Source organism: Microcaecilia unicolor, chromosome 4 (assembly GCF_901765095.1).
Source record: "Microcaecilia unicolor chromosome 4, aMicUni1.1, whole genome shotgun sequence".
NCBI lineage: Eukaryota > Metazoa > Chordata > Amphibia > Gymnophiona > Siphonopidae > Microcaecilia > Microcaecilia unicolor.
Genome location: NC_044034.1, coordinates 359,082,457 through 359,100,127, shown reverse-complemented (window position 1 = coordinate 359,100,127; position 17,671 = coordinate 359,082,457). Strand labels below are relative to the sequence as shown.

The 17,671-nt window shown below is 41.8% G+C and overlaps 1 protein-coding gene across 1 annotated transcript in view; it reads right to left on the bottom strand.

Annotated features, from left to right (window-relative positions):
- Positions 1-2,007: 2,007 nt before the first annotated feature.
- Positions 2,008-17,671, bottom strand: part of RBBP7 (RB binding protein 7, chromatin remodeling factor) — a 40,053-nt gene continuing 24,389 nt past the window's right edge. Inside the window, exons 6-12 of the mRNA XM_030202301.1 lie at positions 15,735-15,895; positions 14,455-14,581; positions 14,228-14,305; positions 11,664-11,740; positions 11,381-11,438; positions 7,245-7,355; positions 2,008-2,492 (exon numbers count right to left, since the gene is read on the bottom strand). Of these exons, the coding sequence (XP_030058161.1) occupies positions 2,424-2,492; positions 7,245-7,355; positions 11,381-11,438; positions 11,664-11,740; positions 14,228-14,305; positions 14,455-14,581; positions 15,735-15,895 (681 nt within the window). The 3' untranslated portion in view covers positions 2,008-2,423. The remainder of the gene's footprint in view (positions 2,493-7,244; positions 7,356-11,380; positions 11,439-11,663; positions 11,741-14,227; positions 14,306-14,454; positions 14,582-15,734; positions 15,896-17,671) is intronic.

Below are 17,671 nucleotides of genomic sequence, written 5' to 3'. Positions count from 1 at the left end.
AATACCTTTCAAATATTTGAATGTCTGTATCATATCACCCGTTTCTCCTTTCCTCCAGGGTATACATGTTCAGGTCCGCAAGTCTCTCCTCATACGTCTTGTAACGCAAATCCCATACCATTCTCGTAGCTTTTCTTTACACCCCTTCCATTTTTTTCACATCCTTCACAAGATACGGCCTCCAAAACTGAACACAATACAGCACCTGGGAATCTCATACTGGATGCATTCCATGCAGTAGAAAAATTTAGAAAGATGACCAAAAGACTACGAACATGGATATCGGTAAGGTGAAAGGCTATTAAAGTCAAAAGGAAGTCTTTCAAAGACAAAAAGCAAGTCACAATGAAGAAAACAGTGGGAAAAGTACAAGTACTTGGCAAGATAGACAAATTTTTAATAAGGCAGACCAAATGAGATGTTTAAGCATATATAAAACAAGAAACCTAGATGACCATGGGGAGAAAGGATGCTCAGGCAGGCGAGAGCCATTGCAAAAAAGCTAAATAAACCTGCAATAACTAAAGCCTGAATTTTGCTTTAGTACTCTAGCGTGAATGCCATCTAATCTCAATATTTTACTCTTTGATTTATCAATTTGTTCTGTGGCATTTTCCTGTTTCACAGCGATTTGCTTTGGTTTGTTTCATTCATCACTAAGGTCCTGAAAGGCACCCCCTTTTTGGGGGGGGAGGGGGGCCTTCTATCCCCTCCTCTGCCTTAGCCAAGTCTGCTGCCCAATATCATAGCTAAAGCCAGTGCTGAGTCACTACTGCCAAAGCTACAGAACTCAAGCACAAGTGATGAGGTCATATAGTATGTCTCTGAGGAGAGCTGCTATAAACCAGTGGAGGACTGCCCTGGCCATATAGTTGCCGCAAATGGCTACATGTACCCACAGGATTATAGTCCAAAGTGTTGCTTCAAGAGCATCTTGACGTTCTTATCATGAAAGTCCTTTAGGCACTGAGCTGCCCTCCACCAGATCACGTTGGTCTTTGTTACTGCTGTGAGCATCAATTTTCAGGAAGGGAAACAACCAACTGGGACCTGAAGTTGAATCAAGCCCCCTTGGGGGGGGCCCATAGGGTCTGTCCCGGGGAGGGGGGAAGAGGGCTTCCACAACTTCCCCCCTAACCAGGTTCTAAGACAGACAGGCAGGCAAGGCCGGCCACCTCTCCCAGGAAATGGCAGACCCGATTCCAACTTGGTTGCCATTCTGTCATGCCTGCCAAAGCCTGTTTCTGTTGGTGTAAGAGCGAAGCCTACCTGCACCCTTCCACCTACTGGCGGCTTCCCAGCACTGCCAATGCTAACCCCCAATGGCCCACCCCACAATCACAGCAGAGGGATCTGGCCACAGAAATCCGCTAGCTGCTGCTAAGTCCCACCAGGTCTGGCAGGCATGAAGAGCCACTCATCTGACTCCTCCCATCATGGGCAAGAATTTCAAAAAGGGCTAGGAGCACAAGCTAGAGATGTCCTAATCAAAAAAGGCCCCGTTTACTAAGCCGTACTGTAGGCACACAAACCTTTTAGCGAGCGCTAACGCTAGAGACACCCATAGACTATAATAGATGTCTCTACAGCGCAGCTTAGTAAACAGGTCCCAAAGTCTTTATTTTGCACACTGAGCAGTAAGAGCTTTTGCTGAGTGGCAGAATGTAGCCAACAAAGCTAAGATGTTCAGATATGAGATAGAAAAAATGGTAGCAATTCTCCGCTGTTTTTGGAGTATATAAGCCAGCAAAAAGAATCAAGAACCATAAAAGCTGTATATTATAGACAGTAACTATATAGCAAAGAGTGATTTCCTTTACCTATGGTGCAGAGACCTCCAACTCTGTTTTCAAGTTGGAAATCCAGCACATGCTTACCCTTCTAAAGGGTGTCAAACACTGAATGTTTACTGTACCCCATGCCTTCAACGATCAAGTGGCCAATAAAGAATTTAATATTTCCCACACAGTTCAACATTTTACAAAAGAGACCAACAACTCCTTTCAAAAAAAAAAAAGTTTATTTATGCAAAGCCAGTCAACAAGGTGTTCTGAAAAATGAGAAAGCTATTAAAGTTCTTCGCCCATTGGGAAAATGTTTATGAGCACTTAGGAAAACATTTGGACATTTCACAGCCATTTGCAGGGATAACACGTTTCAGACATTGCTCATCTCAAAATTATACTCTTATTTCCCCCGTGAATAAATGCTGTACAATATAATAGCTTACTTAAAAGTGCTGAGATCACTGTCATTCCAACAAATAGACAAATTTGTATCTGTCTGTGCTTGAGAAACCAAGCAGCCACAAAGCAATACATTCAACAGAAGAATGTGAATGTAGTCAAAAAAGATAATTTAAAACAGTTTTACCAATTCACAATACCCAGTATGTTTTGCTCTTGTACACATTAAACAAAGGTTTATGATCCTTGAGCTTCCAGTTCTGATGGAGGTATATCTGGTTCTTCGTCATTGTATATGTTTTCAGCCTAAAATTGAAAGGATTTATATTAATAAGCCATCTTAAATTCTGAAACATGACTATTAGAAAGGTCCAACAAGTAGGTTTTGCATACAAGAGATTTCCAAACCTGCACCTTATTAATTTGGCAAGGATTCCTGTTTTCCTTCCAAGGACTCTAATGTGAAGTCTCAAAATGAGGGCTAGCAGCTCCCGAAGGATAGTCAAAAGGAATGCCATATACTCAAAAAGTTGTTACCCTTTACTTCCATATTTAAGTGAACACACAGCACACACACACTACTTTGTACGTTAAAACGTACTTCTGTAAACATCTGACAAACCGCACACATGTCAACTGAATGCTATCTACAGCTGAATTAAATGCTCATTTTAAGGCTTCTGTTAAAGAGAGGTCAAGCCTTAAACTCTCAATGCTTCGTGAAAAATAGATTAGAGAGTCTTCACATTTGCCCACTTTTCACATTCTGCTATTTAAAAATACAATTCAAAAGCAGGAGTTTGTTCTGTTGATTTACAGAACATGTGAAAGAACTACAGAAACATTTAAAATTAACAAAAACAGTTGATTGCAGAAGTATTCACATCCATTGTTGAAACAAACCCAAATTAACTCTGGTTCTAAAAGCTGCTTTAACAAGGCCCCTATATTAAGTACAGCCTACCAGTGTTTGATAACAGTGGCTGAGCTGATTTAAATACTTCTGGATGAAGAATAAAGCTGTGTCAAGTGCTTTTCAGCTGAATGCAGTGAAGCAAAGATCTAAACATGATTAACATGGAGTTGATGAAAGAACTACAGGAAAAAAGTAGAGTAAAACTGGGGGAAAATGATGTAAGACATTTCAAAGTGTTTGAATACCCTTTGGGCACTGTCAGGTGGTATAAGGTGGGATCTGGCTAGCCCTCCAAATCAGTAGCCATGGGTTAAGGGAACTACTGAAGAGAACATCACTGTAATGCCTAAGATTAATAGAACTAAGGACATTTCTGGTTAAAAGTGGAAAACACATTTGACGGTTCAACAATTTCAAGATTAAAAAAGGAAAAAAAAGACCTATATGGGAGGATGGCAAAAAGGAAATCACCGTTATAGAAATGCCCATCAATGTGCTGCATAATATTTGCAAAGTACTTGGGGAACACCACGAGCACGTGAGAGAACATTTTGTAGTTTGACGAGTAGAGCTTTTCTGACTTAAGCAATCTTTATGCATATGTATATATGTAAAAGCAAATAACACATCGCCCTAATACAGAGGGCTTCCCTCTGGACATACCTAGTCTGTCAGGATTTCAAGATACCCCTATATACATATGAATAGAGATTGCTTAAGTCCTGAAGAAGAACATGCAGAGAAAATTACTTTGAGCAGAAAGCAAAAGCAACAGAATGATACGATACTCAGCAAGAAGTGAATGTCCTCAAGTGGCCCAATCAAAGCCCTGATCTGAATCCAAAAGAAAATCCGTGGCAATATTTGAAGAGTACAGATCCACCTACCAAAGAGTTTGAACTATTTTGTCAAGAACGGCCAAGGCTGCATCATTCTGCAATGCACAGTTGGCAGACACCGTATCTTAAACAACTCATGGCAGTTTATGCTGCTTATCCTAGAAATAAACAGAGGCTTTTCCCAAGTCCATCTTAATAATGGCTCAAGGATTTTTTTTTTTTTAAGAAAAGTTAGTTAAACCAATGCCTTCTGAAAACAAAATTAGTATGGTTTGGTGACCAGCAGGTCTCTTCTGAAATAATAATCTTTCCTCGGGTACTTCTATAAAATCCTTTATAATAAAACGCACCTCCAACATTCTGAAGTTGACTGCATGGCTGAGGCATTCCTGCTCTCTGTATCCATCACGTACTTCCGGGTTCCTCACAAGCAGAAGTGACCAACCACACGAGGTTTCTCAGCTTCAGAATGTTGGAGGTGCATTCTATTAAATAGGATTGGTCAGTTCCTTGAAGCACAGCCAGAGCTCAGCGTCCTGCACCGTAACGCTCAGACACCAGAAAGAGAGGGGGGTGGGGGGGCTGACACCAGAGAGAGGGAGAGAAGGGGGGATGTATCTCTGTCACACACACTCTCTCTCTCACAGTCAATGTCTTTCTCTCTCTCACTTTCACACACTGTCTCTTACACACTATCACATTCACTCTCTGTGTGTCACACGGTCACTCACACACTCTCTTGGTCTCATACACTCAGTCTCACAGAGAGTCTCTCTCTCACACACACTCTCTCTCTCACACTGTGTTTCACATACGCACTTGCACACACTCTCATTCTCACACACACACACACACTCGCACCCAGACTCTCTCTCACACACACACTCGCACATTCCCTCTCTCTCTCACACACACAGTCACTCTCACATACACTCTCCAAGGAAAACCTTGCTAGCGCCCGTTTCATGTGTGTCAGAAACGGGCCTTTTTTACTAGTTTGATAATAAATCAAAAGTACTTGGTATAATTTTAGATTCTAAGCTATTTTATGAACACCAGATTAATGCTTTTGTAAGGAAATTTTTTTTTCAGCTAAGGAAACTGAGAGCTATTAGGGCATCCTTAAGCCCTGATGGATTTCAAACAATAGCACAGGCAATTTTGCTTCCATTATTGGATTTTTGTAATTCTTTATATAGCAGCATAAATAACAAATGCAGAGACTCCAACTTCTGCAGAATGCAGCTGCTAGATTGATCTTTGGATCAGGCAGGTTTTGTGAAGTTCACCCCCTGCTGAATAAACTTACATTGGCCAAGATTAGAACCTTGAATTCAATTTAAAATAGCCTGTCTGGTCTAGAAATGTGTTTATGGTGATAATTCAGTTATAGTAGGAAACTTGCATATATTCCAAAAGTCAGAGGGCATCCAAGCAGTTCTAAAAATCTGTCTCTCTTTGTCCCTTCTGTAAAAAAAAACATGCGGTTGAAGTTTATTTGGGAACATTCTTTTGCATTCCAAAGCACAAAAAATATGAAATAGTCTACCTTCAAGTTCACTTAACTACTCCTTACGGTTCTTTCTGAAAGGTCTTGAAAACTTATTGTTGGTTTATTAATGACTAGTATAAAAGGCCCGTTTCCGAAGCAAATGAAACGGGCGCTAGCCAGGTTTTCCTCGTAGTGTGTATGTGAGAGTGACTGTGCGATTGTGTGTCAGAAAGAGATTGAGACTGGGTGCTTGTGTATCTGTGAGTGTGTGTTTCAGAATGACTGTGTGCGAGTGCGTATGTTGGACACAGTGAGTGTGAGAGAGTGTGTGTCCACACAGATACAGTGTGTGTGACAGAGAGAGAGTGTGGTTCCCCCCGGCTCCCTACCCCCCCTACTCTTCCCTTCCCCCCCCCCCCCGAGTTCCAGAAACCCCTCCCACTTTTTTCCATCTGAGTTTGTGGACCCCCCCCCCCCCCCCCCCGCCACCTCTTCCCATCCGTCTTCTCCCCTTGCCAGTCTGCCTCTCCCCCCCCCCCCTTTGTGTGGAAGGCTGTGTTTTGATTTTGTGAGGGGGGGGGGGGTTGAAGTGGTAAGCGACTTGTTTGAGGTGCTGGAGACGTCGGTACTGTGGGTAGTTTTTTTTTTGGAGGGCGTTTTGTACGGATGCTGCTCATACCGGGAGCTGGAGCTTGGGCCTCAAAATTGTAATCTCCTTCCAGTGATGTTCGTCATCTTCATGCTGTTCAGAAAGTGACCACTTGTGCTGCTCATTCTCCTCCCTTGTCCCCATGCAGTTGTTCGTGATTGTTCTGTTTTGCGAAGCGTTTGACGTCAGGTTACGTTGCGTAGCAGCGGTTCGGCAATTCGTTGAGTTAGTGCTCCGCCCTCGACGTCATCATGTTTGATGCGAGGGCGGGGCAAACACTCATGGGCAAACTTCGATCTACACCACCACGGATTTAGAACGTTTGGACTTTTGGAGGCGCGTTTTATATAGAGAGATATATTTTATAAAAATGACAGATTTTTAAAAAATTAATATTAGATAGAATTACAACCTATTCAGTTGGGATCTCTTTGCGCTGTGATCCGTCCGCTCTGAATTGCAAATTAAAAGTGGAATAGAAATCACAGAATAGAATTGCATTTTTTAAGATAGCAGAATGTGACAATGTGTAAGGAGTAAGAATTTTGCAAAGCTTTGTACACCTTAACATTTAGAAAGTAGAACAAAAGTTAAATTGTTTCCTAACAGTACCCAGTTTGCTACACATTCTACTATATATGAAATGGGTAGAGAAAAAAATGCTAGCTCATTTTTGCGACAAAAATGTTTTTCTAGAGCAAGACCATATGCATACAAAAATCAGGACATAAATGGAACACAAAGACCAAGAAAAGCCAAACCTGCTAAGTAAATTTTATTCTAGTGAAATGATTTGTTGTGGTTTGACTGGTTAGCTAAACTCCCAACCCCTCTCTTTCTTTTGTCAGATCTTAGTAGATTACCCAACTCAATTTTACCCATCATTTCTAAAGCAAACAATTTAAATTACAAAAAGAAAAAGACTCAAAGCAAGCTGTGCAAAGAAAACCATGAAGCTGAAGCTAGAAAGCAAATCAAAATGTTACTGACCATGAGAATGGCAGCTTCATTTTTTGACTCTTGGTCATACGTCATTACAGTGCTTGGATCAGCATAATATGACAATCAATCAACAACAAGCTTGTTTCATAAAAGCCAAAAAATAAAAGGTGGAAGACAGAAGCAGGTCTTCAGGTATGGCTTGAAATAAAAGGTTACATACCATCTGCCATATTTGCATAATGTTGTCTTCAGAAACGGAGCAAATAACCCAAGGTTCATTAGGATTCCAACTGAAATCAGAAATCTTAGCAGTGTGTCCGCCATGAATAAACTGTCAATAAACAACATAATTCAAGTGAATGTTCCTGCCCAGCACTGTATCTTCATCAAGTGCAGAAGACTTATGGGTTGCAAACCCCGGCCACAATTCTGCATACAAACCTATCATCTGACTGGCAAGTATGGCGTGATCAAGTTTAATAAATAAATAAATAAATAAATAAATAAATAAATAAATATATCTCTTTTAATTTCAGTTTTGTTCAGGTCTAACATTCAGTATTTCCTATGAAATGCCAGGAAATACCCCTGTCATTTATCACTTACAGGAAGAAAACAAAAAAGGTTAGGCGTACAAGCAGCTACCTTGATAGTGGACTTTGTGTTACAGCCTGACCGAGATTGGATCTTAAAGACCTTTTTTTCTCACCGAGAGGATATGTTTCTTAATTGTAAAGTTAAAATATTTCCAGATGTATCTAAACAGACACAGAAAAGGCGTCAATCCTTTTTGAAATTGTGTACTCGTGTCCTCCAATGAGGAGGAATCTTCTGGTTAAATTTTCCTTGTAAATGCGTGATAAAATTGCAATCTGTTAAATATGTTTTCTATGAGAGCGAACATTTACAGGCCTTTTTGGACTCTAAACAAGGCCTGGCTGTATCCTCACCGTTAGCAAACCCCTTGATATCTACTCCGTAAGAATTATAAGCACGGGTGGTATACCCCTACTATTTTCCTGGTATTAAGTATTATAACTTTGAATTGTGTCTTGCCTTTATTGTGGACTTGAGATGTATATGTCATTGGAAAAAAAAAATTTAGTTATTTGTGAAATTTTTGAGTTATAACAGTTGACATTATTCTTTCTGTACAAGATTGTTTCTTGTGAATTATTTTGAAATTAATAAATATTAAAAAAAAAAAAAAAAAAAAAGTTATAATAAAAGGACATTCTATTGAAACTTTTCTACATAGATCTATGGTTTATCTTTTTTATTGAAGACAAATTATCCTGTACAACAAAAAACTACTAAGCGATAGTTATACACTCAAATTTGTAAGTCTATATCACAACATCAACCATGTCCACAACTTAATACAGTTTTTAATAAATTTCCCTACCTCCCCAAACAACCCCCTACCACCCCTCTCTTCCCCCTTCCCCTCCAATTTACCAAAATTCCCTCCCTCCCCCTCCCCTTTCTTATTAACTATTAAAGGTTCAGCAACCTACTCCTGGCTGCTGGGGTCAGTGTATCTAACAATGGGTGCCAAGTATCTAGGAACCGCAGACCAGGTCCAGAGTTAAAGTCATGCACCCCCATCCTTTCGACTCTCAACAGCAGGATCATACGTGTCCGCCACTGGGAATAGGATGGATAATTATAGGATACCCACTCCGACAGGATCACTTGCATGGCAACTACTATGGTTTTGTGCACAAAAGTTGTAAATCCTTTCGGTATTGGTCTGACGAGTACAGGGTGGCCCAGCAACAAACATGGGTCATATTTCCACCTGGTCTGCCAAATATGAGATCTACATAGATCTATTACTTTTTCACCATTCTGCTGGCCACAACATAGCTGGTATTTCAAAATACTTGAGGATAAATCTACAATCTCAGATCACACAGAAGGCACTCCCCTCCTCCCCCCAGCAATTTGGCCATTAGCAACACATACCTACTTAGTAGAAATAAAGGGGTTGATATTCAAAGTAATTTAATCAGCAAGAGAGGTTCCTGCCCAGCTGAATTACTCTGGGTGGCCCAGGAGCCAATATTCAGCAGCACTTAAGTAGGGGGAGGGGGAATCACAACAACTTACTCAGTGGTTCCCAAACCTAATCCTGGAGGCACCCCTGCCAGTCAGGTTTTCAGGATATCCACAATGAATATTCATGAGAGAGATCTGCATGCAGTGGGAGGCAGTGCATGCTCTCATGAACATTCATTGTGGATACCCTGAAAACCTGACTGGCTGAGGACCATTTGCGAACCACTGCTTTAACTGAATATCGGCCCAGTCAGTGCCAGGGCGGTTTGGGGGTAGAGTGAGGGAGGAGCCAGGAGTTGTGGGTTCTGGTGAAACTCAGTGCCGCTGCCTGCATTGCTATCTGGGCATGTAGGACCATATAAACATTCTAACTATGCCTGGTCAGCTATGTGGCTATTGCATGAATATCAGCTATACCCGTGTAACTTCTGGACACTGCCAAACACCTAGATATTCAGTGCTAGTGACTGATAGCTAGGCCTACGTTGGCCAGCAGTGGTCAGGAAATGCTGTACAACTGTACAATGCTGAAATTGCAAAGAAATCTCCTTCTGCCCATGGCAAAACACAATCGAGTTTTTTTTTTTGTTACATTTGTATCCCGCGCTTTCCCACTCATGGCAGGCTCAATGCGGTGGGCAATGGAGGGTTAAGTGACTTGCCCAGAGTCACAAGGAGCTGCCTGTGCCGGGAATCGAACTCAGTTCCTCAGTTCCCCAGGACCAAAGTCCACCTCCCTAACCACTAGGCCACTCCTTGGCAGCTCCAGCTCATGATTTCTCTCTTCTCCCCCCCAATGGTAAACTATCGCCTCTCATCATGGCAACCACCCCCCCTAGAATGCTTGCTCCCCCATCTCTACACCCCATCCACTGATAATCCTTTACCAAAGTGCAGCAAGGCGGTGAGAGGCTGCTTGTCGGCTGTATCCCTCCTCTGCTGTCATGGACCTAACTTCTAATCTGAATCACAAGATTAGATCTGTTCCCTCTCATGACAAGACAGCTAATGGCTGCATCTGCAACAGCTTCCTTGAGCTCTTTCATTGTCCAGATGACCAGTTCAGCTGGTCCCTCTCGGATTGCTCTGAGTCAGGTCAGGTGTATACATTCCGCACTCCCCCCCCCCCCCCCCCCAAGTGTAACACAATGAATGTTGTCAGTTTCACTCCTGCTGTTATTACCGGGTGCTCATAAATCAAAAGAGGAGGGACATAGGATTTCATTCCTGGCCACCCCAAGTCTGGAATACAAATATCAAGCCAAGTTGCTGGATTTTCCAATAATTTTCATTTACAATGTACACTTTGTCCTAAACCAGGTGTGTAATATTAAAGCTGCTGTACTGCTTTCCTGTGTGCTTTCTCAGCAACCCATCTCGACTCTAATTTGCCCTTAGAGAATAAAACTAGTAAGTCCCAAGTTAGAATGTAATGCCATTAACAAGAGAAGGAACATTAATATGAAAAATGTATTTCTAGCTGTGCCATTTTAGAGTGTTGTAAGGACACAGCTAATAAGCACTGCTCTCCTCCTCACTGGACATTGCTAAACAGTATGCAAAGGCTGTATGGAGCTGAAATGGACAGGAGGGGGATGAGAAGGATAAAGAGACATGCTCAAGTGGCTTGAGGAGGGGGAATGGGGATGGCGAGAAAGCACACTGGGAGGATTTTTTTTGTGGGGGGGGCAGGCTGAAAGTGTTTGCTATGGGGGTGGGAAAAAAAAAGAACAGACAGGAGGGGGGATGGTCAGAAGGATGGAGAAAGCTTTGGGACAGAGAACAGTGTAATACGGGGGGGGGGGGGGGGGGGGGGAGAGTGAAAAGAATGAGGATGGGAGTGCACTAGGGTTGAACTTGTCAGGAAGCAGGGAGATCAAATATAGGAAGAAGTCATGCTAAATTGGGAGAGCAGGGGAGGGTCAAGCCCGAGATGTAAGAAAATTGGGGAGAAAGAGCTGGGGAGGGTCAAGCCCGAGGTGAAAGAAAATTGGAGGATGGCTCAGGCCCAAGGCAAGAAGCCAAGCCTTCTCATGAGGGAATGCAGCAAAAAGCAAAAATATATATAAGCAAACATGCAGAACTTTAAAATACTGTGTGCAGGGAAGGGGAGGTGTGGGGAGGAAAGTAAGGTTTTTTTTATTGTTTTTCTGAGTTTGCTATATCTATCTATATATCCTCCATTTCATGTCAGTGGTAAAAGCTTCAATAAAAATGCTGAAACATAAAATACTATGTGCAGTGTTTTCAAAATTGCACAGAAATTCTCCATGAATTTGTAACACAGAAACATACCAGAAGTTCTGGAGGCCCATCTTCAGCATCTTCTGCAGACTGCTCTTCCCCAATTTTACTGGAAGCAGTAAAGAAAAATGTATAAAACCTTCAGATTGACAAAGTGAATTTGGATGCATAATGTGAAACAATCAATGTTCATTTGAATTTAACCACAAAAATTAAGATTACATAGCTTATCAACTCTTAACACAAACAGTTTTAAATATTTCAGCCTTAAGAGATCATTGCAAAGTCACCCAGCTCCTTAGAACACCTGTTAAGTATATAAACTTGCTCTCACCTTAAATCCCACACATTAAGCCTACGGTCAGTACCACTTGAAGCAAGAATGGTTTCATTGTGAGGAGACCAGTGAACCTGTTACGAAAAAAAAAAAAAAACATTGCAAATATCTGTTCACACATCTATGACTAATAACCTTAAGAACAAAGTGCCAGGTTGGATTAGACCAACGGTCCACCAAGCCCAGCAGCTTGTCCAGGTCTCTTGAAGAACTGGTAGATATCCTGGTCTCTTATCTACCTAGCTAATAGGCATCTCCTCAGAAAAACTGTTCAAAACATTTTAAAGCTCAGCTCTACTATTGATGATCAGTCTTTGGCAATTCCACAGTGTTGATTATTTTAAGATGACGGAGGGAAGAAGTTTTAAATTCTACTGGTTAGTTTAATACTATGGCTAGGAGACCCTCCCTGAAAGGAGAGGCAAACAACAATTGGGTGGCAGAGCAGGTGGGGGGAAGAGGGGTTGGTGGTTGGGAGGCGAGGATAGGGGAGGGCAGACTTTTATACGGTCTGTGCCAGAGCCGGTGATGGAAGGCGGGACAGGTGGTTGGGAGGCAGGAAAAACTGCTGGGCAGACTTATACGGTCTGTACCCTGAGAAAGACAGGTACAAATCAAGGTAAGGTATACACATGAGTTTATCTTGGGCAGACTGGATGGACCGTGCAGGTCTTTTTCTGCTGTCATCTACTATGTTACTATTCCTTACTGATATATTCACCCCTACTCATTTAATTTTATAGACCATTATTACATCCCCTCTGTCCTAACACGAAGGACCCTAATCTAATTCCTTAAGAGGAACACTGCTCATTTCCTTTCCTTTATGACCTTGGTTGTCCTTTAATGTAACTTTTCAAGCTCTGCTTTCTGTCTTGAGGTGGGATGAACAGTACATTAGGTGTGGTCAGTATCATGGTTTTATTCCAGGAAGTGGGCAGGCTGAAAATCTGCCCCCTCACCCCAATTTGTTTTTTTATATATGCTATTTCATTATTATTTTGCACCTACACTACTAAGTGAATGCTAAACATAATAGCAACAAAGAAAACAACACACAGCCCTAATTCACATGGCAGCGGATTATTCCATTTTTCTCCTCTTTCCAAACAATTCTTAAATTCTATTTATTTATTTTTCAGACTAGTGCAGAACTGAGAAATTTCAACATGTTGTCCATCAAGGCTCTTACAGGCCAACCCCCCCCCCCCCAACCCACACATCAACTCAATGTGGATCCCTGTACTGCATACAGAGAGCGAGAATAGTATTTCCCTACGTGCAATATCAACACTTAACCGCATAAATGCCAACTGTCAGTCAGTGGTGATATTCTGTGGCACTAACCGGTGCCACTGAATACCAGAGAATAGCCCCTACACAAGCAATTTAACCACCAAGGAGCCATTTCTGGCCGGCTAAAATCACTTTATCAGCTCCATAGTGAATCGAACCCTTAAATACGGCAAATAAATTCAACACCAACTGTTTTGTTTTTTTTAAATCATTTATTTATAATTTTTTCATTTTACAAGGATCACTTGCAAAACAGTAAAACAGAGATGATTGTACTATTAAAACAATATTAGAAGAAAATAATCTTTTTTTATTTGGGTTTTGTTTTGGGGTTTTTTTTTTTGGGGGGGGGGGCGTGTACAAGGCACTAGATAATGTTGCAGAATGCACATTTGAGTGAAAACTAAATTAGTTTTGTAATACAGGAGCACACAAAAGTTAAGTAACTCACAGCAGCCTGCAGCAATACATTAACTTAAACGTTTTGTGAAGTTATAAGTACATAAGTATTGCCATACTGGGAAAGACCAAAGGTCCATCGAGCCCAGCATCCTGTTTCCAACAGTGGCCAATCCAGGTCACAAATACCTGGCAGAAACCTAAAGAGTAGCAACATTCTATGTAGAACCCCAAGATTCTAGAATTCTAAAGAATAACAAGATTCCATGCAGAATTTCAAAGTGCAGCAACATTCCATTTACAACCCCAAAGAGTAGCAAGATTCCATTCAGAATCCCAAGTACATAAGTGTTGCCATACTGGGACAGACCGAAGGTCCATCAAGCCCAGCATCCTGTTTCCAACAGTGGCCAATCCAGGTCACAAATACCTGGCAAGATCCCAAAAAAGTACAAAACATTTTATACTGCTTATCCCAGAAATAGTGGATTTTCCCCAAGTCCATTTAATAACAGTCTATGGACAAAGTGATCTGTTCTTATAATCCTGTGAAAGACACCAGATGTTATTTGCCCCACTGGGATACTGCTGGTGTAACCTTCAAATTCATATTTCTATTACAAGAGGAGCTTGAGTATCACTGATCATTTAAAAAAATTAAACTGGATACCCACAAAATATTTAAAGGATAAGGAGAGGATCAAAACTGAATCCACAAGTCATCTCTGCTTCTGGGAAAGAAGATACGTCCTCAGGCTGCCACCTTCTGCTTAGCCTCTGCACTTACCACCTATACTGTCGCATAGTTAATCTATGTCCTGCCACTGCCAAAGAAGTAACACAGAAGCAGATTTCTAGTCACCCACCTGGAAAATCTCATCCTTATGAGACTCAAAGGAATGGAGTTTCAGCTTCAAGTTCCGTAGATCCCACAGAGCTACAGTCTGAAGAATGAACAGGGTTTAATGCTCAGTAGTGATCATTTTCATTCCAATCAGAGAAAAAGAAATCATAACCTAGTCTTAAAAATACAGCCAGAACTAGACCAAAAGCTAACAATTCACAACACAAAAACTTGTTAAGCAGGGATTACCTTATCAGCAGAGCCAGTGGCTAATATGAATTCACTGTATGGATTAAATGAGAGACAGTTGACCTCAGCGGTGTGGGCATCTACAGAATGACTAGGCTTGGATGTTGTATTGGACCTGGTATCCCAACTACAAAAAAATAAATAAAACAAAAACCCACAGTCATCCACCACCACAAATATTCAGTTATGTAGAGAGAGTTTTACAACCAATTTGAGATACAGCTGCAGTGACAGCCCAGTTTGGGCCTGTCAGAGCAACAGTTTGAAATCAAGTCCCATAACACATCAGGAAATTGTATGACTCTGCAGACACAAACTTTTGCCAATTAAAAAAAAAAAAATGGGCAAAAAGCACACAAATTCCCCTAGGACACTTTCTCAACTACTAGTTCTCATACAAAAGCAGTGAGGAATTTGACTTCAAGCATTGAATGACACTATCAATCCACACTTTCTCCTCCCCTAATCTCCCGACTCATGGGGGTGAGGGTGGCGGTAGAGATTTGAGGTTGCATCCTCTCAAAGAGAACAACTACACATCGGCGTTAAGAAGCTAACTGGGGACAGAATCAGTGTGCTTCCCTCTCAGAACCTGTCTTCAACATGAAAGCAGAGCCATGGTAGATCTTAAGAGGACAGCATGCTGATTCAGTCTTCAGACAGCACCCTCAACAATGAAGTCCAGTTGTACCCTTCCCAGTGATCAAGTCTCATGAATGGATGAGGAGGGGGAAGGAGAAATTGAAGAGGGCTTTCTAATACATTCTATAAAATTAATAGTAATTAATTTTGCATAAAATATTGCTTTTTTTGGCATCTAATTATTCAGAGGTGTAATTTAAGAACAAAGACCTTAATGGTATCACTTCTGTGCAGTATATTCATATGGAAGGTATTTGGTTTAATCCCCAGAGTAGTTGGGGTTAAGAATGGGGGATCCTGTGAAGGCAGCACTAACAGGAAGAGTCCTACTCATCACACACAAAATCAATGCTTCTTGGCCCACAACTGCAAGGTATATGGTCCCAGCCAAAGGCTGTCACTGTAGATGGTCAGGAAGCTGAAACAGTTTCTCCAACCCCCACCCCCTCAAAAACAAAAAACAAGTTTGCTCCCCAGTGAGCCACATTGCAAAACTATGACCTTGATCTATGTTGATGGCCTTTGTAAGCCAATTAATTCATCTACAGTTCTGAGTCCCATTACCTAAATCACTACTGAACACAAACTTTCAAATTAAAAATATAAGAAGCTACCCAGGGTATTTAAAAATAGCTTACATCATAAGTTTCTGATCATCAGCAACAGATCCAAACAATGACTCATGAAGCAGATGCCAGGCCACATCTTCAACAACAGCAGAGTGACCAGTGAAGATTGCTTTGGCATCAATAATCTTGCCCTCCTTTGGTCCAGCACTTATGTCCCATAAGCAAACAGTCTGTAGACAAAAAGGGGGATCTCAGTTAAGTCTTACATGTGCCAGTGGGGGGGGGGGGGGGGGGGGGGGGGAAACAACTTTTCTGCTGTTCTTTTAAGTTATTTGAAAACCTGCATGTAAAGCTGTCATGACTATTTACAATGTATTGAATGACTATTTATCATGCCAGTGGCCAAGTATTGAACCAGCACTGCTTAAAGCCATAAAAACTGACTTAGAACGAAAAAACAAAAACCCCACAAACATAACTCATCCCCAATACACAAGAACTCAAATTATTTACACTATGATCCTCACTACACAAGCAGATTATTCTATACTAGTAAAAAAGGCCCGCTTCTGGAACGAATGAAACGGGTGCTAGCAAGGTTTTCCTGGGAGTGTGTAAGTTTGAGAGAGAGCGCCAGAGTGAATGTGCGGGTGTGTGACAGAGTGAGACTGTCTGTGTGACAGTGTGTGTGTGTGAGAATGAGAGTGTGTGACAGGGCCCCCTCCCCTGTTCCTAATGCCCCTCACCCCGTTCCCTCCCCTCCTTTTCCTCCTCCTTCCCACACTTTGGGTTCCTTAAGGCTTTCAAAAGTCTATGTACCCCCGTGGCCCTAACGCCCAGTATCCGGATACCCCACCGCTTTCCTCCTCACCCCTCCCCCAAGATGTAATACTTTCACGTCCTTCATTTTTTTTAAAAGTGTCCTATCTACCCTGTGTACAAATGCCCGGCATTCAGATTGTGTTCCGAACTTGCCCCCCCCCCCCCCCCCCCCCCCCCCCGAACACTTTTGGTTCCTTCAGTCTTTTAAAACTCTCCTATGTACCCTGTGTGCTAATGGCCAGCATTGAGATTGTTTTCCTGTCCCAAATTTGCATGTCTTTCAGTCATTCACAACTCCCCCCCCCCCTCCCTTCTCCAGTTTAACACTTTCGTTTCCTTCAGTCTTTTAAAACTCTCCTATCTACCCTGTGTCCTAATGGCCAGCATTCAAATTGTTTTCCTTTCCCAAATGTTCATGTCTTTCAGTCATTCAGAACTCCCCCCCTCCCCCCATTGAACACTTTCGGTTCCTTCAGTCTTTTAAAATTCTCCTATCAACCCTGTGTCCTAATGGCCAGCACTCAGATTGTTTTGCTTTGTCAAATTGTCTGTCACTGAGGTCAGTGCGTGCCTGCCTAGCAGACCACTTCCGGCAGGCACGGTCCCAGGCACATCCTGTTGGAGGTGAGAATTATTATATAGGATGTGAACAGTGTAGAAGCAAAATATTTTCTGTAAAACACCCAAATTCACCCAGAAACAGGTTTTTCCAAACTAATTCTACAAAAGGGGTTGTTGTTTTGCCTCAATTCATTAGACTGATTATAACTTATGGCGAGCGTACACAATAATGATGGATTTTTGCTGTGCTGATCTGGGTATGAATGAGTCTTAGTAAAATCAGCTTGTATGAGCTCCTGCTGATCTGGGTATGAATGAGTCTTAGTAAAATCAGCTTGTAAGAGCTCCTGCTGATCTGGGTATGAATAAGTCTTAGTAAAATCAGCTTGTAAGAGCTCCTGCTGATCTGGGATGGATCCCTTCCCCGAAAAAAAAATTCACTGTGGACAATGTTGAAGGGTTGGGAAAGAAGAGAGAGAGGTCTTAGCTGCTGGCTCCTAGATTTAATGAAAATTTATCAAGGCCCGTCTTATCCTCAAGAAAAAAAAAATCCACAAGGTGAAAAAAAGAGCTCGAGGGAAGGAACTTGGATTCCCCCAAGTATTCACTAGCGTGCTTTTTCT